Genomic DNA, 24715 nt, shown 5'->3' with positions numbered 1-24715 from the left:
GCAACATCTTAGCTAGCTAAATGTCTCTTGATGGCATGGGACTGTGCCATGCAGACCCTCTTGTTTTCAGGGGTTTCTGTTTTATCCTCATAAGAGTTTTGTCATACAGATGCAAAGTTAAGAACACATTCATGTTTTGGATTTTTTCCTTACTTTTATATGGAACATATCGCTTCTTCCTATGCTGTACATATCTGAATGTTCTATAATTGTCGATCACTTCTAATTTTGTTTTTATACTTTTATCCTGAAGCAGTGTTTACTTCTTTATAATGTGATATGCCACTTCTAAATACTCATGCTTCAGCTTTTTCTGCTGCTGCTTATGTTTTCATTTGAGAAGCATCATTTTTGTCAGGCCTACAAGTATCAGCTATTCTTTGCAAAGTCAGTTCTTTCTTTTCTCCAAAGTTTTCTTGGATCTAACTATCACTTAAACAACAAAAATTCAGGTTTTGATCTGTTTGATAGTTCTCTCATCCCTATGACTCTAATGTACTGAACATGTTGTAAATAACAATCAGTACTCTTGCTGTCACCTAGTTTCTTAAAACAAAACAAAACAAAAAATCCCTCTGCTTTCCCTAAGGAATGCTGTTCACTGTGCTCCCGATTAGAAACAAAATGTCTTTTTCTGCCTACTTTCATGTTCCTTAAGACGTACAATGTTGAGCTCTACTGCTCCTGGATCCACTGCCTATCATCATGAGCATATTCCCCCACTTGCCCTTCTCTGCACTGTAATTGTTCCTCACTATCATTTCCTCTAAGAGTTGTCTGAAAGAAAACAACAGGTTCAGAATATATTATAATAGGTCCATTTTCTTCTGAGACCCCAGGAAGTTTTGATCATTCACGCAAATAACTAGTGCAGAGAGGTCAGGTATAAGAAATTTCTCTTTACACTTTTATTTTGCCTCCCTTCCCACCCTCCCTCAAAAAAGTCATTTCTCACTCCTTAGAAGATTCTTCACCATTTAAAACAAAAGTAGCCACCAGACTGAGTATCATGAAGCTTCATAACAGATTAATCTTAGCAGCGTCATCACAACTACTGCTTTACTTCAGCACATTCCAATGCATTGCATCAGCTTCATTCTGCATTTAGCTTGAGTGCTGGCAAACTTAATTTCTGCACGTACCCACACTTCAGCACAATATAATGCAAACTCCTACACTTTCTAACCATCTCTACAATATGCTCATTTACTCCCTTAATACTGCTAAGAAATGAAAAAATAAATGCTGTAAGTGGGAGCAGTTCTACTAATTTATTGCAATGAAATAATATTCTAATGCATTGTAATACATTTTAAATGTAATTTTCATATTCATAAAGAAAATAACTGCCAAGATATTTTAGCAGACTCCTGCTCTCTTTTATCGTGTTATCTTTTTTAAGATGCATGAAAAAAAGCATTCTGACTTTCAAAAGTGGCTGTTTTTTTGATACCTTGGTTTTCAAGAATCAAATGAGACACTTCTTGATCTCAAAAGCTCTAAAGAGACCTTTTTCCCCCCCTCCAAGTACCAAGAAACTACTACTCAAAATCGTTTAAGCTTTCTGCCTAAGCATGGCTCAGAGCTAAAGCGCACTTGGTCTGGTTGGGATGGAGATGATTTTCTTCACAGCAGCCTGTGTGATGCTCCATTTTAGGTTGGTGACCATAGCAGTGTTGGTAATGCACCAGTGCTCTGGCTGATGCTGAGCAGTGCTTGCCCAGTGCTGAGGCTGTCTCTGCTTCTCACTCTGCCCTGCCCCAGGGAACAGGCTGGGGGTGGCCAAGAGGCTGGGAGGGGATGCAGCCAGGACAGCTGAGCTGCACTGACCAGGGAGATGGCTCCATACTTTATACTGCCATCCCCAGTGATAAAACAGGGAAGGTTTTGCAAGGCAGGCATTGCTCAGAGAGTGTGTGGTCATTGGTCTGCTGGTGGGAGGGAGTGAGTGATTGCCTCTGCATCATTTGTCTTTTTCTTTCTTTTTCCTTCACTTATAAAATGTTCTTTACCTTGACCCATGAGTTTTTCTCAGTTTTGCCTTTCCAATTCTTCCCCCACCCCACTGCAGTGGACAGAGCAAGCATAAGAACACATTAATAAGAACTAATATTGCAACTGAAAGCTTTCACCTAGGTTAATATACCTCTCTACATGTCATACCATGGTCCTCAATACAAGATAAGAACTGGCCAGACACTTACTAATAATAGTTGCATGGTGTAACTGTGAAATCGACAGATCTGACCAACATAAAAAATTAAACTCAACTACAGATCTTGGAAGAACTATTCTAAAAGATCATCATGGAAAGCTCCCTGTGAAGAGCTCTTCCTTCTCTGAACCAGATTTCTGTCTCCTACAATTTTTACTTTAAATCCTGAAAACCTGTCAAATGTTGTAAGGCATTTAAAAGCTATTGTTATTCAGCTCAGGGGAAAAAAAAAAAAAAAAAGAAAGAAAATCCATTCCCTCTGCAACCCTTACACCTACCTATGAAGTCATACTTTGATATTTGACTATATAGTGTTCTTGTTTTTTTGTTTTGTTTTGTTTTGCAGTTATGGCTTATTTCTTTGTGTTTATTTATTTATATATTTTTTGCATTGATTTCCATTCTTTGCCATAGATTTACTCCACGGTATTATCTCACTGAGTGGGTCTATTAAACTGTGAATCTCTAATTTCTATGTGTACCCTAAGATGGAATTCAGCTTGGTCATCATCTGCTGTCTGATGCCATCTGCACTCAATTATGTAACAGGAAACAGAGCGTGTGAAGGTGAAGACTTAAGTCCATTCATCATTGCTACTTCATTTCACATTACTCAACTGCTAACACTCAGTCCTCCCAACAACACAGCCTGCCTCCCTGTCTGCATATCTAATCTGAAGCATATATTTCCTACTTTTCTCTCTATTGCAAAAAAAGAAACACTATTTTCTTTGCATCTTTGACTTTGCTTTTTTGTCTAGCCTACCCCTTCTCTTGAGGACTATTTGTATACATGTATACCTACATCTAAAATTCAGCTACTTACTAGAATTGTCAAATGTCATTCAGGAAAAAAGTTCAACATTTCCCCTCCCATCAGAAACATTCTCAAATGATTCTTTGCAAGTGCCTCAGCTTGTTTATGTAGATCAGTATCTGAGGCTGACTCATCCCAGAGTGGTGTAAATTCGGATTACACTTAAATTCAACACCCAGAATTTGGCTTCTACAAAACAAGTCAATGGGTAAATACAGCTAACTGAAAAGGAGTAGTATGACTCCAACATGAGAGAGACAAGACTTTAATGCCAGGAAATGCCAGCCTTCTGCACAGCACTTCTATCACCATTTGGTTTTGACAGTGCCATGGTAAGAATTAAAGTCCTCTGAACCTCCTAAACTGACACGTGGCCTGTAGCTAAAATCCTGCACCTTGTGCACTGTGAATTTCAGAGGCTCTCTAGAAATGTCTTCATATTGAGAGAGAAAAGAGGCAAGGAGCTGTCTTCATGGAGTTGATACTAGAGGAAGGCATGACAAAAGGGATGATGTTTTGATCAGAGACATGTCCTGTCTCTAAACTTACACAGAAGTTCTAAAGAGACAACGCCAGCCCCGAGAGGGAACAACTGCTGAACCTTATGAGCAGCTGCTATACCCAAATGTGTTTCCACAAATTCACTCGTGGCATCACACCTATCAGGGAAGCTCTGGGGAGCTCCGCAAGTACAGTGCCCTCTCATAACCCTTGTCTAGTACACCAGTGTCGTTGAAAGCCTTCAAAATGATAGGGAGTTACATAAATGCCAAGTCTTCTTACATGTAACATAATCAAAGGTCATCTAAAGGAACATACTCTGCTGCTGAGGGACGAATAATCCTGAGGTTGGAATATGCTTTCTAATGTTTTAGTAAGACATGAAATTGTTACTACTTGATGAAAGCATGTACCCATCTACGATTAGCATCAGGCATGTATCTCATCAAAATGTGGCATGTGGGTCTGAGGCAAAGTTATCATGATCAATGTCAACGCAGCACTTGTTTTACCATCAACAGACTTGCAAACTCCCCATTAAGGTAAAGAGCAGGTATATCACAGTATCATTTGTCTGACTGAGCAAAACTGTTAGGTATACACCAGGAACCATTTCTCATCATTTTTATAGTCTGATTGCTCATTTCTATACTGATGAGATTAAACAACTTTGGCACCAACAGCCATCGTTCAGTTGTACGTCTGCTTTACAACTCAATAACCTGTTCCATATGTATCTATATTCCCTACCAAAAGGGAATATGAAAACTGCTCCAGCAAGATTAAGTTCTTTTAAGTCTTCCCTTTACCAGCCATCTCTATATTTCCACGCTACAACCTTTTTGTTATACATCTCTATTTATATCTTTGTCTGTGTTTATTGCTCACTCTAAATCCTTAAGAAGTACCACAAGAGAAGCTAAAATAAAATAACCTATATTAATTTAATATCATATCTGCCAGTTCTACATTTTTGCACACTGTGCTTCTTCCAAAGGCAGGTATATAATTATAGGTACTTCGGTGCATAAAGTGGCACGGAGGTTTCTATGGTAATTATTTTTTTTAATTGAAAATTGTGTAGGGAAAAAATTCGATTCATGTGTAGCATGCAATTTGCATTTGTTTCTAAAGAATCCGGACTTGCTCAGGGTAAGCTGTGAATTCATATTTTCCAGGAAGACAAATCTTAAAAATTCTGTCCAGAGGTGGGAAACTGGGGGGGGTCATGCTAAGACTCCTGACTCTTTTAAAAATTAAGACCACTTATCTACTTACGTGACTTGATTATCAATTTATACTTTTTTTTTTAATGTCAAGATTTTATGTTTTAAATGAAAGTGAAATGAAAGTAAAAATAAAATGGAAACACAATGCCCTTGAAATTACCAGTTAGAGGAAGCAGAAAAGAGAAGTACAAGAAAGAACAACAAAGAGACGGTATGCAGGGGGGAGGTCATCACTAAGACCAAATCCACAAGATCAGACATTTGTATTTCAATGTATTTTAGCTTCTATGTGTTAAAATAATGATGAAGACAAAGTTAGTTCCAGCTTCAATACATTTTAGAGTGTAAAAATAAGATTGGAGGGAAGCTACTGTTTTACCTCATTTAGCTAATAAAATAAAGTTATAATGTATTTTCCTATGGCAGGCACGATACGCATGTGCTCTTTCAGGACTTCCACATTATTTTTTATCCAAAAGAACATATTTAAATCCTAATAAAGACACAATCTGTGAAACTGAAGGAGCCCACACAATCCTCTCTGCTAATGGACACTCATTTTCTTGTATTCCAGTACCCTGTTTAACCAAGCAAGAGGTCACTTTTTTTTTTTTTTTTTTTTTGCTAAGGCTATCTCTAATACAACCTAATAATCACCATGAGAAGTAAACCAGGATTAGAAAAACAAACAAACAAACAAACAAACAACTTAGTAGTACTTGCCCTGGCCTACTATCACTTTTTCTAAGATGTGGCCTACAAATACAGAAAAGGCAGAAGAAAAGGAAAACATTGCGTTTCTCCTCCCTACCACCCTCCTCACCCAATTCCATTCCTATCACCACAATGACAGGAGCACATTTTAGGTCTAAACTTAAAACAAATAGCAAATCACTCACGTACTTCAAGTGATGAGGACCTGGAAACAACCACTGAACTATGGTTTTATATGCATTATATTTGTAGTAAAGTTTTCCTGAAAGAAAACTCTACTACTCATCATTTACATTTTTTTTTATTATTTTAAGACTACATAGGCCAAGTGCCAAAAATGTCTCAAGTTCAATATAGTCCCTGACTCCCTCATAAATATTAAATTGCTGTGAGGGTGGGAGGAGGTGTTCCTTTCCAACAAAACATCCTCCTAACTGGGCAAAATCTGTACTCAGAAACATGCAGGCATGACAGAATGGGAGGAGAAGGAAAAGAGTTAGTTAACAACATGTAGTTAACAATGTGCATTAGTGTAGTTGGCTCACTGCATTTCCATACTAAGCTAGAACATCTAAAAAAGAAAAAGAATATGACAACTTCAAAAGTCAATCATAGCACCACAGTTCAAAAGAACACAAAATGACATGAATATGCTTTTTACAGTATACGTAATCCATTTTGAATAAAATGGTTACTAACAAAAAAACCCTTGTTGAAAGGCATGGGACTTGGAAGCAGACCTTCCCTCCCTCTGACCAAATAAATTACTCTTTGCTGGCATACAGTAAGTTTTATTTTGGTCAGAAAATGTTTTTTGCAAGACAGGGAAACCGATTTGCTTGAGAAAGAAGTAAACATGAAGGAGTCCCACCAAGAACAATCTAGTGGTGGAGAGCTTTTCACTGCATGGATAGTTTGCTCTATTTTTTGGCACCTGTTCTGCCGTATACTGACAGCTGTAATCTCCCTCTTCTACTGCTGCAGTTAGGACCTTCTTTTGATGTTTACCGGACTTCCTTCTTTGCACAAGAATCTCTCATAATTATTAAAATATAGAGCAAAAGAAAAAAAAAATCCTGATTTTTTAATGCTTCCAGATATAAAAGAATTCTACTGTCATTTCTATGTGTGTCATTTTTATGAGTATATCTAGAGAAAATAACTTATTGAAAGGATGTAAAACTAAACGTATATCATTCTGATTTTGTTCAGAATGTGGTGATATCCACAGTTACTCATCTCTAATGGATAGCCTACTGGTGGAGCTACTCTGAGGTTCTGTTTCTATACAGAACTTAACCCGACACCATTGGGTTCCTACTCAACAGTTTTCATGAATTTTCAGTTTGAGAAACATAGCTATTAAATAGCAATTTTCATAGTGCTGAAGGGGAAAGTAAGATCTCAAGATTGGTTTTGGTTAACCCTAGGAGACAGGTTTAAGAAGACCCTGACTGAGGCACTGCTCTCAATAAATTAAAAGTAATGACTGGATCTAGTAGAAAGCTGCTTTTCATAGCCAAATTGTATGGCTGGCTGAAACAAGTAGGTAAGCAAAAAAGAATAAAGAAGCCTTTACAGTTCCATTTGCCATCATTTACTGACAAAAGTATCAAGATCAGACCCATAACTATTTCTCCCCATTTTGGCTCAATAAACCAAGTATCACTGTGTAAAGGAAATCTCTTATACATTAAGAATACATACATATTGACACAGGAAAAAAACAACAACAAACAAACAAACAAAATAACCTGCCAATGAATGTTCTAACTATTTTCAGAAATGGCAGAACATTTTCATTTTCCTTGTGGGACTTGGCTCACTCCCCTTGGTATACTCAAGCCTGGAAATGTCACACAGAAAGAATGTAAAGCTTTGTCAATGTAAGAAAGACTAAATACCTCTGATTGAAGGACCTAAACTTTTCCTTGATCATGTCAGACATTTTCCTGTCTAATAGATATACAGTAATCCCTCTACAAATGAATGGCTTGAATCCTCAAGTATTCCTCAAGGTCTTGGGACAAGCTAGAAGTTCAATAAAGAGTGTGGTCCTTTAAATTTACATGCTTCAGCTCCTCATACTTTCTGTGGGGAATATCAAGTACTTACTATGCTGCTTGCCATTCAAATTCTTCTGCTTTAATTCATTATATTAAAAAAAAATACATCAACTATCCTTTGTAGAAGTAGAGATTTAGCTAAAGTATACAGAAAATTAAATTCACAACAAAAGGCCTACACAGTTCAAATCAATCTATTTGTAGTCCCCCCATCCTTCTCAACATCCTTTAAAATGTCACATAAAAAATATAGATTTTACAAGTATTGATGTGGTCTATCAACAGACAAGTTACCTCAGCTTTTAGTTTTGCAGACATTATTTACCAATCACTAATGATTACAGACAAAATAAAGGTGTCCATATAAGTAAAGGTTATAGGACTAGACTTCTGGCACAAAAGTTTGCACCTTATAAACCACTCATCTTCAAGTCTACATTCAAAAGGTACTTATGATTTCAAAGAAATTGCAAATCAGATGATTACGCGCTACAGGAAATTAGATAAAAGAGAAAGGAACCACTTCAACTCTATAAAGAGATTCTATTCAGCTATTATATTAATAGCAAAAAAACCACACATATTTTGATTGCAGCTTCTGCAGGTTTAAAATGACAGGTTTTAGACTCTACTTTCATTCAAGTGCATAGATCTATAAAGCATTATAAGTCCTGCAAGGTGCTGTAAAGTGTTGCAATCATTCAGCAAAGTGTTTGGACAGCACTTCTTTAATTTTAAGCAGAAGAGAAACTGCACTTTTTAAAATATGTCCCAGAATATGCATCATCTTTCAGAATAAATTCAAGCAGTAGAATTAAATTTTAAATGTTGTTGAACTTTTTTGCTACTGAAATCAACACCAAAACTTTTGCATTTTTGAAGCCAAATAATTTAATTCCTTTTAATTTCAGTTTTTAATTTCTTTATGGTATCTAATGCTGCCTTTACGTTAACATTCTATTATATAAAATATGCTTCTTCATTTCAGATGAGGATGAAAATCTTGGAAATATACTGTACTGCAGTGATAATGCCCTTCTTTTTGTAAAGTATGGACACTGTCCTGTATTTTTTTTTCCTAAATTAACCAGGATTAAAAAAATCTGTGCATTGCATAGTTGGAAAAATCAGGGCACTAAAAACAAAAATTAATTTTGATTATCTGTTACAGTAAGAATTTCTACCACGGCAACTGCATACTGCACTAACAATCAAACAAGTTCCAGTACACCTGAAGCAAGTGATTTTATATATACATATACACAAACAGACAAAATAATAAAATCAAGTTACAGGGTTTATGGACAACGTCTCCACATGTCATCCATAAATGCTCTTCCAAGATATTTTGCAACAATGTTTTCTAAATCAGTTTGCACTAAGAATTTCATATATCATTATTTTCCCTTAATAATAACTTGCAATTTTACACAAAAGGAAACACTTTAGTGAAATACACCCACCCATGAAAAAACAGATTATTTAACATTATATAGTAATTATGGCTTAAGGTTATATTCCTAGCAAATAGTTATACGTTAAAATACACTAAATGGAAATTGTTTCAAACAATTATTTCTTGGAAAGAATGCTGCAGAACCATGAGTTCAGGAAATAATTTACCTTTCTTGTCATCAAAGTACAGTGTCTGTTGAGCTGGATTTGACCACTGGAGGGAGGTGTTATCATTTTGATCGACCCTGCAGGTCAAATTTGCTGTTCCCCCTTCAACAACCGTGACATTCTGTGTAAGTGGAAACTGCCCTTGGCTACCTGAGGAGGGATGGGACGGGAGGGAAGGAGAAGGGAATAGAAAGAGAAAAAGAAAAAAAAAAAAAAAGGATTAAAGTTGTAGAACCGAATTTATTGCAGCAACTTCCGACACGTGACAGTCAGAATTCAACATGAACTATTTCAATCAAAGAAATATAGTACAATAAATTGGGAAAGAAAAAAAAAAAAAAAGATAAGCAATCTATTCTCTGTAGCAGAGAAACAGACAAATTAAGAAATAATATTACTTATATTTTTTTTTTTCTGTGAATGATACAAATTAGCTTCAAAGGAATATTCTGCAATCTTTGTTTTCTCAGACATACATAGAAACCCAGATGTCCATGATACTGCTCACACAGTACAGACATATATAGATGTCTCAATACAGACAATATATTTTAAAGCTTCTAGAAAGCATTACTGAAAAATCTACAAACACTTTTTAAACAGGGGGGACAGGGCAGCCTGGATTCCATGTTTTGTTTTATGCTTTTTGAAGAACAGTCAGGATGACATTTTTCCTGTCAGGTTTGGAATGTCATTGGAGAACAAACGTAGTGTGATTCTAATACAAGATACATCCTCTGCCGAGGGAATATAACCTGACTGCATATGAAAATAGAAGAGATGGCATAGTAGCTCTCTTTCGCATCTGTGAGTCTATCCCAGAGCATTATGAATCACATTAAGTGCTTGCTGAAAAGTCACTGGGAAGATTTCCAAATACCTCTACACAGCACAGGAGCACTACCATCCAGGTTCTTGAATCACAAGCGTTTTCAATGGCATAGTTAGACTGAAGTGTTTGCTTTGTGTATTGTGAAAATAGCACACCTTGTCAAACAGTAGAACACATTCTGACAAGAATATCACAAGGGAGCAGAGTAAAAACATGGGATGTCTTTTTTTTTTTTTTTTTTTAACATGGGTGGGGAAAGAAAAGGTCCTCAATAATAAGCAAGAAACATCATTACCTGGAGATATACTTAATTTATTCAAGGATACAATGTAAAAGACAATACAATAGGCTAAATCAAATATATGATTCTTACTTCTCCTCCTTTTATACAGGTCCTATTAACACAAGAAGTGCTCAAGGTTAGGTAGGGCTGCTAGCATAAGAAGTATTATGCCAAGATTGACACTCAAGTGGGATGCGTCAGGATTGAAAAATCTCTCTACAGTCCTACAGGAGCAAACATAGACATAAGTACTTTGAGGAAACTTTTTTTTTTTGAGGAATTCTTTTCAATAGCCACTAATTACACCAAAAGGAAATCACAAATCTGGCATAAAACCCCAACAGAAACATCCCGTTTTACTGGCTCTCACCAGAGTTGTTCCCAGCTATGTGGAAGCAGAGGCATGACCTTCTGTGTAGAAGGCACAATATAAAAAAGTTAAAAGATAAAGTCTATTATCTAGTATACAGGTTTTCAGATGACCAGAGTAAGGAATTACTAAATAAGGGATCGGTAACTAAACTTCTATTTGACCTGTTATTGCCAAAAAATTTAATTCTAGCCAGGTTTCGATAGCTATCCATTTCCCTATGTAAAATAATTTTCATGGACTTAGGCCTGGTATATGACTATCTACATCACATAAACAATTGGCATTTAGGTAACCTGACACTCTCCATAAACACCCTATTAAAAAACAAACAAACAAACAAACAACTATTCTACTGCCTAAATGTTTATAACCTGAACAAAATCTTAAATTCTCAGCAGTGCTAAGGAAAGGTCATCTCAATATAGAAATAGAAGATTCTTTGGTAATTTCAAAGAAAAACACTTCCATGTATTGGTTTAAAAAAAAAAAAAAAAGAAAAAAAAAAAAGATTCCCTTCAAAATGCCAAATCTGAATAACTGGTACTGGAAAATAAAATCTAGATTGTATCTTTTTTGTATAAATATCAACTTCCTGTAGATATCTAAAGATCAAAATTTACTATGTACTAATGTTTACTATAGGATGGTATTTACTATTAACTGGATAACAAATATAGTAAATAAAAACTATGGAATGCTGCAAATACCGTGGTGAATTTAAATGCTGCAAATAATAAATGCCAAAATACTTCTGACATCCTCTGTATCTGACACTTCATTAATCAAACCCTGCTTCTTGAAAACCACACATTGAGAAATGCTTGATGAGTTAGAAAATCATAAACAAGGTTGGGAAAAAAAATAAAACAGAAAAGACTTGTGATTTTCTTCCATTCCTCCTCTTTCAACTCCAATGTGTCAAGGAACCTCAAGATATTGCATAAATTGCTTATTGCTTAAATTAGAATTTTAAAAATCCAGAAAAAATGCACACAACCTGTTATTACTTCCACTAAATTACAGGCATTTTACCAAAGAAATAACCTTCTAAAGTATGTGCTATGGATAAGAGGCTATGGGGGCTAAGATATTTTTTGCATATAAGAAGCATTAGACTAAGCCTAGTGCCAGAGAATAGCGCAGTGAAATCTGTGATTTACACTATCTTCCATTCCTATTCTCCAATAAAAAAAATATTGTAATGATTTAGGGCCTTATTAACGTGATTTAGGAAATCTTCCCAGGATTACCCTAAATTCCTTTTTTGATATTATAATTCTTATTATGAAGGTCTCAGTGTATACGCAATCTCCCACTTGCTAATTAGGGTAATGGCGCAGACCTGTTGATCAGAACAGTGGTTAGTAGGTAAACTATGCTGATCAACCACTTAAATGGAAACTGTGGGTACCTAGGTCTGAAAGAGGTCAAGAAAACTTTCTTTCTTCTTACCACTATATTGAGTGCTGATATTTTGGAAGTGAGAATTAATCTAGCGTATAGAAGTCAAGCCAAAGAATTTCTTCTATCCCTTATCAATACAGAAGCTACATGGATCTGGAGAAGATGCACATGGCTTCATAGGAAGCCTGCAGTGGAGAAAGAGATGCAGAGAAAACGAGCCACTAGATCTGGAAATTAGCCCAAGTGGAAGAAACGAAGTCTGTGTAGAACAGGGAAAAATAGAAAAGGCAAGAACAAAAGAACAGATACTGCACACCTCTTACTAAGACCAAAATTATTAGTAAGTGATGGGAAAACTAAGACAAAAAAAACTTTTACACGATGACTTTTTTGCTTGTATCAGCACCTCACTTGGGTTATTGAAGTAGGACCTTTGGGGCTAGAGAAAAAGCTTATAAAAGCCTATAAGCAGGTACATAAACATTCTAGAAAGCATCAGCATTGGGCCATTTAACACAACATTAAAAGTATCAGAGAAGTGCTTTTATGCCACTGAGGCTCTGGTCCTGGGGGGACTGATAATAGTTTGTGGGAGAGGCCTTATTTCTGTTAAATAGGTAAGTAGCACATGGCCACAAAGCATGCAAGAGAAGCTGCCAGTCTGTGCAAGTTACTCAGTGTGATGAAAAAAAAAAAAAAAAAAAAAGCACAGTCTTCTGCCATCAGTGAAGCAGGCGAGGTATTATCAGCCAGCTCTAGGTACCACCATTAGGCTGCGGGGGCAGCATGCTTCCACAGCAGCACACCAGCCCATGGCTGGAGGCCACGAATTAGAATCAGAACATCATACCCCAAGGGACTTGTTTTGGAAATCACCATCTTGCATAGGATAACTTGTTACCACTGCAAAAAAAGCACTCATAACTCCCAGCATTGAGTATGCTGGTTCTGATCCATGTGAACCATCCCATTAAATCAAGAATGCTTGGTGATGAGCATTCAAGAATAAGGCAGGCCTTGCCAGATTGAGGCTACCGTATTCAGATTCAACAGGACTGATGTGTTAAAAGAAACACGGCTTTCATCATCATTTCAAGACCTTGAACTTACCACTGTGGTTCTCCAGTACAGATGCTTCTTAATTTAGTCATTAAACTTTCTTAACTTCTTCCCTAAGTCTGGGAGCAGAGGTTGAACAAGACAACGTCCTTTAGCAAAAACATTCCACCTTTAAGAAGTCTAGCACTGGAAATCTCAGGGGCACTGTTGGTAACATATTTCAGTGAGTAACAATCATTACAGTTTAAATGAGAAAACAGTATTTTTCCACTAGTCTGAATTTGTCTCGCTGCAGCACCTAGCATCTACGGGCTCTTGTTACATCTTCTTCCCTGCTCTGAAGAGCCCTCTATTATCAAATTTCTCTTTCTTTCGTCGGTACTTAGAGACTGTGATCATATCATCCATTAACCTACTCTTTGATAAGCTAAATAAATTGAGCTCCTAAGTCTTGCTCTAGAAATTGCATTTTTCTAATCCTTTAATTAGTCCGTGGTTCTTCTCTGTGCCCTCTTCAATTTTTCATCGTTTTTCTGAAGTGTGGATCCCAGACCTGGAGACCCCAGTGCGGCATTCACAGAAGCAACAAATACAAAGGTGACACCACTTCTGTACCAGCAATTCATGGGCTTGTTTGTGTACCTACATGAGTCCCCTTGGCCCTGGTGTCAGCCCAGGACTCACGTTTGACTGTCTTTCTCCCTCGACGCTGGATTTTTTTTTGTTTTTCCTCAGACACTGCTCCCCATTCCGTTTCTACCACCTCCTTCCATAGTTCTTAGATGTAAATCCTTATGCTTCACCACGCTGAAACGTGCATCTCTGAGCCCAGTGACCTGTGCTCTTCATTATTTTGTATATCCACAGTTGTTGTGGCATTGGCAAACTTTACTGGCAAAAATTTTGTTTCCCAGGGTGTTTCTAAAAAACAGACTTGAAAAACTTCTATGTAGTACAGTGCCAGCTGCTTTTCCCTGTGAGGCAAATGCACAGAAATGTGACTGTTCAATGGAGAGTTCCTATTTATTGTTACATTTTCATCATGTATATATATATTTTTTTTCCAAACAGTTCTACTCTGCTTAATGCTTACAAGGTTGGTTTTGAATGAGTTTTGGTTAGTAATCAAGATGTCATGCTATTTCAAGTCAAATGTCGTACAGCAGTCAAAACATTTTAAAGATTATTATGGTTACCTTTTTCCAGACATAACTGTAATTTATGAAATCATGTAAGTATTAAATTTGTCCAATATTGATAAATATATTCAAATTTTTTTTTTATTGAAGCTTTGTTTTAAAACAGAACATGATAGAAGTTTCTGTTACGGTGGAAAATCTAGCTGCAAACTAATGTTCATGTTTCCTTTAACGCTGATGATGGCAGTGAGACAAATCCCATGAAACTAACTGAAATCTGAGATTTCAAAACCTGATTTACATTCCTAAATCTACTATTGACATGACCTCAGGCAACCCATTTTAACTATGCCTTGCCAACCAGTCTACATTAAAAAAAAAAAAAAAATGATGCTTACTCAACTTGCAAAGATTTCAATTAAAAAGGGAACTGTTTTTTTTTTTTTTTTTTAATATGTATATTTCCACTGTCTCATCTGATTTCATCTCATACTGTTGCTAATACGGGAAAGAGAAATCTGCTTACACATAACAGTTTTTTTAAAAAGAAATTAACTTTACAATGCTTCCATTTTAATGTACAGATGAAAATTTGTAGCACTTTGTTCCATGTATTGTTGAAAACTCACATAACTTCTGTTTTGTACTTACATACTGCTAAATAAAACTTCTATAATCGTCCTTATTCTATGAATGATTTGAGATTGTTTCAACTCCCCCCATCAAAACGTAACTCCTTTCTATGGGGAGAAGCCCCTGTAAAATATGAAAGACAATTTTAAAAACAAATATCTTTATTTCTGGATTAACTAATTTATTTAAAATATTTGATGTGCAAATTCTGGACAGGGCCAAAAAGTAAAAAAAAAAAAAAGGACAGAGTGGATTCCCAAGAATTTTAAGAGAAATTCCAAATTTCAGGTATGAATCCAAATCTGTCTATATGTCTTGAACTTCTAAGTTGGACTTGCTGATGTCACAAATATAAATTCTTGCATTATGTTTACTTTATCTTGTTGAAAAAACAAAAGTGATGATAGCAGTAAGAAAACCATATTCATATTTATAGCAAAAAAATACTGAACTAAAATATTCTTTACTCCAGCAAAACCCCTGCATGTTCATACACATGAGAAGAAAGGAATAAAGAACACAGCATATGACTTAATAATAATTAATTACACAGTAAATTTCAACTTCCAGTGGAAAACCTCTAAGCACTTCCCACACTACTCATCAGTGCATTAGGCACTTCCCAGATACAGTGACTTTCGGTCTGCATTGTGCTAGCTGAACAAACCATGAGTTTTCACTTGTCTCTTGCCAGATGGCCCCTCCATTCCCAGAACAACCTGGCAGCCCTTCTCTTCCTTGAGCACACACAGTCGGGATGCTTTGCTCCACCCTAGGAATCAGCACCACATCATGCAATGGCAACAGTCATTCCTTATTTCAGGTTAAAGGTATGGAAAAGATGTTGGTACTTGGTACTTGTACTAGGGGTAGGTACTGAGACTTGCTTTGCGAGATGCACACACAAAAAGACTTATAATCATATGGGATTACAAGATGATAATGGCACATCAGGCTGGCAAAGGCCAGGGGTCTCTTGCAAGTAGGCACCCATGGGTGCCCCAGGGTTTTGCTGCCTGCCAGATTTTAGCAGATGTAGAAGAAATCACGAGGCTGATCAGTGCCAGGAATACGGGAGTTATCCCCGTTTAGCTGAAGAAATGGAAGGTGGGAGTCGTGTGTAAACTCGGGTAAGATAAGATGGAGCAGGGTAGGCTTGAGTGAACACCATCTTTCACGTAACTTTTATTTTGGACCAATCAGAAATCCCTCTTCAAATGCTACATACTGAGTATTAACGGGGCATTATCTTTATAAACATCTAGAAAATACAGAACATGTAAATTATACATACATTTCTGAACACAGCTTTTCAGATAAGTTCAGTGCATTTTAGTTTTTGCTTTATCATTAACTAAGTTGACTGAAGTAATGGAATTACTGCAAAAGAGACACCTAGATATCACTGTCACCATGCTGTATTCCAGTCTCTCTTCTCGTAATAGGAAGCTTTGTTAGCAAAATTATTGTGCCTAGATGGAGCTGTAGTTAATTACGTTCTACCGCAGGTTACTTTTGCAGTGCTGTGTGGAGGACCAATACTGCTTTCTAGTAGAATTGACAGGTTTGTATCTCATTAGCCACAAGCTGTTTCCAGTCAAGAAAGGTTTTTTCTTTTTCTTCTATTCCAAAATCATGGCTTAACTGCTTTTACAGATTTTAAAACTGATTTTATCTCAGTATGTGACAAGACCATGGGTGGCAGAATAATTACCATTATTTGGTCCAGTTTGGAAACATTTGTCTTGTGAGTTCATCCCACGCTTATTTGTTTATGTTCTGGGGTGTTTTTTTTTTTTTTTTGTACATTTTGCAATTAAAATGAAAGCTCTTTAAAGAGTTCAACACTTCAGTTTGATGGTTAGGTTATATACTCTAATCAATTTACCAGGCTAATTATAAATGTGATTTGGTGGCTATAAACACCGAGAAAACAGATTTCTCTCTTTAATTCTGTTTCTGCAGAGGTCTGTTTTTGTAAGAAACAATTATGTTATAAATTATGAGCTTCACAGTATCAGTAGAGCACGCTTTGCCTACTCCTTTCGCTATTTGTCAGAAGGCCCTAAAAAGAAACGTGTGTGGAAAGAGAGGAGGGAGAGGACAAGAGGTGACAGCAGTGAGTTAGCAACCTTCTGGCCCGTTGACTTCAGCTCCTCCTGCAAACCTAGCTGCGCATCGGCTCAGTGAGGCAAATCAAGTTTATCAGCACATGTGAGGGAAAAAATAAAGTTTGTAGTTCTATTCATTTTCACTCAGGCAGCCTATAGCAGAGATTAAGTAAGAAAAACATTCATCTTTGTCTTTGACTAGGTCAAAAGGCTTTTCCTAATTTGTCGTCTTAAGTAGTGCTAATTTAGTCCCACATCTAGATTGCTTGTTTATTTTAGAGTTGATCCCCAGAAAGAGTGTCCTGTAAATTGCTTGCTCACTGAAGAAACAGTGTTTTAAAACGAGAAACAAAACAAAGAGGAGGAAAAAAGTGTGCGCTCTGGTAACTATGACATGCTCCAGTAACAAAACCACTTGCAGAGAAAATTAGAGTTAATGAGAACACTGCAGAAACTTACTATGCAATGAGAGGTTTAGGAAAGAGAGAAGAAACAATTCAGAAAAAAAAAAAAAGTTACCCCCAAACTGTGCATTCGAGGTTGTACAGCTTTCTCAAATGTTTAAGCAATTACTAAAATATTCCAGAGGACAAGAGCACACTGGGATAGCCACTGATTTCAGACTACAGAAGTTATGTTACACAGCGATAAACAAGGAGGAAGCCTTTGTTACTTCTTGCACTCCCGATGTTTCAGGTATATGTTTCTACAACAGCAGCTAACTCGAGATATAATTGATTCCATTTCCATTACAGTGAAACAGATTGCAGATATAAATGTGAGAAAATTACATATTTAAGTACAATTATTCCATAAAGATAAACAGGAAAAAGAAAGAGAGAGAGACAGTGAAACAAAAAGCATATACACAGACAGTGCTGTTTCCTAGGAACCTTGCATAAACATCTAGTATTTTTAACTCTCCTCAGATTATTGCCATGGCATTCTTTGCTTATGGAGAAGAATAACTAGTGTTTTTTATTTTTTGAAAAGGGAAAAAGGCATTTCCCTCCACCACTCCAAATTACTGATGGAAGTTACAAACCCCAAAATAATTAAAGTGAACTTCATCTTCCCATGACTGTGACAGCACACTGCTGAAACTTCTGCTTCTCATAAGTGCAAATGCGGCTTAAAGCTTCGTGTTGTTTTCTGCTTTGAAGAGCTATGCACAACTCTTTGTGCCTCTGCAAACTGTAAAGCCCTTCTTCTCTAAAAGCAGGTAGGTACCCAGTTCTAACAGAAAGAATAAGGAACTAGGTACTTCATTTCTTTGAGGATCTGGGCCACGGTGTCTTCACATTTCAGTTCTGAACGTGTAAAATGAGAATAATGGCACTTTCTTACTTCACATAAATGTTCCATGAAGAAAATGTACAAACAAAAATTATGCAGAACCCAGATAATAGGGTGATGGAAGAAACACAGGTAGCTACGATGGCGACAAATATACCTACACATTCAACCCTACCAAATCTACCACTAGGTACAGATTCAGAACATACTGTGTACTTTCCTCTCCCCAAGGCCAGGAATTTCATCATACTGACTCCCAGTTAACACACCAAAACGGTACAGAAGTCTGTCTAGGACCTTTGTTGGTATCAAGCATTATCAACTTCACACGCATTATTCACACAGTCACTCAGACTTGGTACCCAAATACCTCCTGTTACAATTATAACTCATCTGTTCAATCTTCTCCTCTGAGTAACAAACGAAATGAAGTTCTGGACACACCATTTTAAAAGAAAAATAATGAGCTGTAAAGACGCGACCTGTCATAATTTTAAGGACCGACCAACAACCACTCTGTACAGGGTTCTTGGGGTGCCTTCCTCTCACACAAGCAATCAGATAGCACAGCCAAGGACTTTGCCTTTGAATGAACGTGTTCTACTGCCTACAGACAGGTTCAGCACACAGGTACGCCTTTTACTGACAGAACTGGAGCCAGGGCTCAGTGTTTTTCAGAAACAGAAGAATATTTAAGGGGCTTTATGGACAAGGTGAAATCCATATTTGGAAATGTAAAGCATGCCAGCATAAGCAAAGTAAGATCATAAGCTAATTATGCCATTTCTGCAACGAGTAATGGAACTAACATAGATTAGAAATTTAACATAAAATGTATTCTCAATAGGAATATATACGAAATTCAAGCAATATTAGTCCAACTCAAAAAAGCAGCTTCTGCAGAGAATGGAGGAAAGCTTCTATCAGTTTAGGCTTTCCCCCCCAAAAAAACCATCATACAGGCAAAACAGTGGCCAAGTACTCTATACAACTCATCTTTGCTATGTCACAGTTTCACATTTCAGTTTTGTATTTTCAGCCTCAAGAGTGAGTTAATACAATCAGTTCTCAAGAGTGCTAGCTCAATACCATGATTTGGGGTCCTTCGTTAAAAACTGACTACCATACTGCGACATACCATCTGGAGACAGTACTCTGCCTAAATGCTGTGTTCTGTCTTCTGATTAATTGCTTACCTGTAATAAGTAGTTAAAAGGATAAAACTCTTTGCTTTGGATACTCTTGCACAGTGGAAAGTCTCCGCAGAAGAAAAGCCAGGCAAAAGGAGTAAGCAGCAATTTAAAGCAAAAGGTCCAATTCGGTTACGTGGCTATTTTTTCTTACACAAGGTGGTAAAGGTCTTTATACAAGATTCTTATTTTAAAATGCTTCTGTCACAATGTTGCTCAACGAATGAGCTCTGAGAGGGGGAAGGAGGGAGGGAGCAATCAATCCCATTTTAGAGTGACTGGTTACATTTTATCTGGCCAGCAATGGCACATATGCAGTGATAATCATGAAAAGATTTGTATAAACTGGGAATGTTCATTTACGTGTTTTTATGAAATACAATGTTCAGGTAACATCAGTCTTTTGGATATTACCTTACCAGAATGATAGAGCAGTTTATTCTGCACTGTGCCAGTGACTTGATTAATAGCCAGGTGGCAGAACTGTTGTGAACAGCCTCCATTTTTGGCACACAGGAGCCTCACACCACCATACAGGACCTCACACCACCCTCCACATACTGGAGGCAACAGTCAGCTCACTGGAAAGCCGGAACGGCTACTCAGGTTCAGAGTAAAGTCTCCAAGTGGCATAATTTGGGGGAAAAAAAAAAAAAAAAAACTATATGTGGGAGGAAAACAATCTGAATAGTTTACCCAAAGGACTACAGAAGAAAGAGAACTTAACGTTGCTGATTTTTCTAAGGTGACTGTAGCAAAACCAGGGCTGCCCACACCCAGCATCCCATCAGTGAGCTGGCAATTCTGAAGAGTGTAAGCCGAAAAAGTTTTCTGACACCAACATTATTTTGATATGCAACAGGACAATCGGAAAACTATCTGAGCCTAAACATCATGGGAAGACATATACCAGTAACGTAAAAAAAAAAAGTAAAACATTCAGCTACACATACTATCTGACTTTACATTGGAAGTTCTCTAGATATCAAACAACAGCCATGCAAATGTTTTATAATTATAAAATACTGTAAATTAAAACATCCTGCCAGTGTAATTTGAATCCAATGTGTTAATGAATGATCCATTAGCAAGTAGAACTTACAAAACTTCTTATAAACTTCAGAACTTACAAAAGTTCTAAGACTGACTGCAATGAAATGCAGTGTAAAGCACAGCATTTTCACACATTTTCCATCCAGTCTCCATGTGATAACTCATTGCAAGCCACAGATGTTTGTCACTTTCTTCAAATGACTCAGTAGTTGACCCTCTTGAAGCCCACTGCACTTACACAAGTGCAAAACAAAGAAAGAAACAAATCAAAATAAATACAACTGTGCTGATGCACTCCAGCCTGGCACAGCACGGTTCCAGTTTTGGGAAATAGTCACAAGGCCTGAACGAGCATTTAGTGTGAGATATTTTCTTCTTAGTTCCTCAAAATTCCCAGAAATTGCAGATAAACATCCAAAGGCTTACATGGTTACCAGAACATAATTCAAAACCTATCTATTCTTTAAAAGGCATGATTATCACTTTTTTTTTTTAAACTTAAAAAAAAGAAAAAAAGAAAAAAGAAAGCAGGAATTACTTAAGATGAGAGAAATGTGGGTCTATAAATATATTTTCATAGTCTAACAACAAACCTTTCCATATCTAGAAAGGAAATACTTGGAAAAAAAGTGTCCTGAAGCAATGCACAACGTTTATGGCAATACACCGACCATCCCTTTTTCAAGCACGTGGAATCCAGAATCGATTTCACAGGTAAGTAAGGGGGTGAGAAAGAAAGAAATTACCAACCATGATTCTACATAAATTATAAATGGGGTATCTGATCTTTCTCAAGGAAGGAATTACCAGAAAGAGGAAAAAGACACACAACTTTTTAAGAATGTCAAAAAAAAAAAATTATAGTCTCAAAAAAGCCCCTTCTCTATCCAGAATGCCATTTGAAAGGTTGATAATCAAGACCAGCAGATGTCTATCTCTCCCCTTGCAACAAAAGTAGGCAAACAGCTAAGAAATGAGAAAACTACAGCCATAGTCAGATATGCTCACAATAACAAGACAAAATCACTCACTTAATCCTAGATTGAGATTATCAACCCAAAACAGCATTCTGAAAAACAGCTATTTGTACGCTCCAGGATTAGTGTGAAGATTCAGCCTATTTAGGATACTGCAGGTGGTGGAGATTCCCCATCACTACCCTTACCTCCACCCCTTTATTTTATCTATTTTTATACGAAGGGAACTTTCTATACAAAGCTTCAGTATGGAACGCATGTCGAATAACAGCTAATGCACTGAAGTAGCAAATGAATTATTTGCATACGCTTGTTAAATCAGATCTACGGGTTTTCTGTTTAATCCTACATGTTTCATCTTTTCTGTGAATTGAGAATTTATGTAAGTTATTACGTGTTAATAGCTGCCACTGCCTGGTCAAATTGTCTACTGGACATTTGCAACTGTTGCCAGATTTTAGAGGCTGAACTCACATTATTCAAGCTTCCTTACACCTTGGAGTGCTTAACGTCATCTCAGGTGAGTGTCTGTCCACAGGCAGCGTGTATTAGCCTTTCATTCAAGTCAGATATTCAGCTGATCTGTTTGCAGAACCTGTGCTGACCTCACAGATACTTCAGTAGCCTAATCATAGCTTCTCCCACAGCTCTACCATGTTAAAATCTTGGCTTGAAATACTCTGGGTATACATTAAATCTTCTAACCTTAATATTGGGTGAAGATATTTTTGTTGGATAAAGTAATGCTTAAGAAAGACTGAAATTACTAGGAATTCAGAAATAATTCAGGACATTGCTTTGGCTAAAGGAAAAGTAGAGATAGATTGAAACATCAGAAATAACAAGTGGTCCCAAATTGTAAAAAGCATTTTTCTTCAGAAAAGTCAAAATACTTTACTTTTAAGATTTCTAAATTAAACATTCTAGTGAAAGAGAATTACGCAACAACAACAAATAAAAAATAAACAAGCAAGCAAGCAAACAAACAAAAACCACTGAAATCAGGAGATCTAATTCAACTTTTTCCTCATTTTGCCACAACCCCTTTAATCATTTCCTTGCTCCCATCTATGAAACATTTCAAATCTGGAAAAAATGGTCTTCAACTATTGAGTCACCAAGATAGAAAAAGAAGTATTCTTGCATCTCCCCAGAAACAGTTTTCCTTCTCTCTCCATCTTTAAAACCCTGGAGTTTGAAGTCCAACATTCAGGTAGCCCATTCAGCAAGGACATTTTCGTCCAGCTGCCTATCTGCTTTCTGTAGCTGTTTCAGATCAGTCTTTCCACCTGAGCAGAACATAGTCAAGGTTTAAAACCCTGCCACTTTCAGCTTTGTCTTACCACCGCCTGAAATTTCATATAGGAAATGACTAAAATACAGCAGAAGATGCAGGTATACAAGTTAGCTCCAAATAGTGCTGTACTTTGAATGTGTTTGTAACCTCAGAGAGTATTCAGGAATCCCTGAACACAAAGATACAGATCTCCCAAAATGTAGTATCTCCAAATTGCTCAGTCTTATTTGTATGTGCCCCTGAAAAAGCTCACTTAGCACTTCAAACCCTTTGTGTTGAAACAGCAGCTGGAATTTTTCACTGAATAAAGCAGCCAAGAAAAGTGAAAATGAAGAGTTCTAGGTTTGCCTTACTACATGTTCACACAGTAATTTTTATTCTTGTTAAAATATAGAAGCAACACATATCAGATGTGTTTGCAGATATACACAAAGAAACAGGAGGGGGGAGCAAAGAACAGTGATAGAGACATCAATAAAAAACAACTTTTTTTTTTCCCTGTGAACTTACCTCCTTTCTACTTCAGACTGTACATTTGAATTACAATTGAACAGTGTATTTAAAACAAACTTACTGCCTTTTAAAAAAAAAGTCTGAACAAAAGTACCGATCGTTGCATTAGTACATCAAATAAATCCTTGCTACCCTGACTTCAATTTTCACTGATTCATTCAGTTTGCTTCAGATTACACGTAATCCTCAAATACAAATACAGAAAAAGCAAAGGTAGAAAAATCAGATTTTGATCAGAGATGCTAAATGCAATGTTATGCTTACCTGTTGTCATCACCAGAACACTCTGGTCATAACACATCTCAGTAAAATATTCTAGTAAGTAGGGATTGACACCAACTTAGATACTTAAGTTGTGTCAACGTAACACAACGTGGACAAATTAAACTTTCAAATAGAATGCCTATAACATGCATATTTTCTATAAAATGTATTGGGGTGGGGAATAAAAGGCAGTACTATCTTAAAAGCAGGGAAGTATGTGGTTTTGATCTGAACAAGTGCTCCCTTAATGACTTTCTGTTGATCAATACATACAAGCATCACAGCCAACTGGGAACATTCCCTGAAAAAGCAGCTCTGATTCTCACAGAACAAAAGCCTGAATGATTACTACAAGGTTTTCCTCTTGCGATTCCCTGTACATTCAGGGAGTTTTCATTACTGGTGATTTCACCCATCACGTCAATATTTACCTTCTTTCCTGTTTGACCCTCTAGCAGAGACTAGATCTCTGAAATACAGCTCTGCTAAAGCCAATGAAACAATTGTTTCAAAACTTAGTACTTCATTTTCTTTCCTCTTTCAGTTTATAAAATAAAATAACACCAAAAATTCCATCCTGAGATTTCCTGTTGTATACAGTTCTAGTAACCCTTTTGAGGGTGGCACCATACTATGAACTACACAATTACATAGGACTACATTTGAAGGTGCCAGAAGCCAGGCTAGGTCACTTGAATTAAGGAGATGAAAGGCAATTTACACCTAGTGTATACGGGACATATATATTCCTTTGTCCTCCACGCTTGTTGCTTCAACACTTGCTCTTTTTCTGTTCCATATCAGCCACAGTGAGTGGCTGATTCCCTTCCAACGCCACTATTTGTGTTTCAGAAAGATGGAAAAGGCTTCTTGTGGTACAAGCTGCTGAGTGAAGGGGATCTTTTCTGAAGAGACTGAGGCTTTTGTCAAATTTCATCTGGGAACCCAGGGGATTTGCTTCTAGTAGAAGATACTGGAAGATCAGGATTTCATCCTGCTACTCTTTCCCGTACCTGGTCCCTAACAAGCCTTGTATGCTGATCAGTTGTAGATGTGACTCTAATTCTGCACAATTTAGATATCATTTCATATAAAACTACACAAGACTTTGGTGTACTTTGAAATA

The 24715-nt window shown here is 36.8% G+C and overlaps 1 protein-coding gene across 1 annotated transcript in view; it reads right to left on the bottom strand.

Annotated features, from left to right (window-relative positions):
- The window catches only part of CADM2 (cell adhesion molecule 2), a 645157-nt gene that overhangs the window by 173118 nt on the left and 447324 nt on the right, over nucleotides 1-24715 (bottom strand). Inside the window, exon 2 of the mRNA XM_035540482.1 lies at nucleotides 9166-9315. Within this exon, the coding sequence (XP_035396375.1) occupies nucleotides 9166-9315 (150 nt within the window). The remainder of the gene's footprint in view (nucleotides 1-9165; nucleotides 9316-24715) is intronic.

The sequence above is a fragment of the Cygnus atratus genome, chromosome 1, assembly GCF_013377495.2.
Source record: "Cygnus atratus isolate AKBS03 ecotype Queensland, Australia chromosome 1, CAtr_DNAZoo_HiC_assembly, whole genome shotgun sequence".
Classification (NCBI taxonomy): domain Eukaryota; kingdom Metazoa; phylum Chordata; class Aves; order Anseriformes; family Anatidae; genus Cygnus; species Cygnus atratus.
The sequence above is the reverse complement of the archived record's forward strand: the minus strand, read 5'-3'. Positions and strand labels throughout refer to the sequence as shown.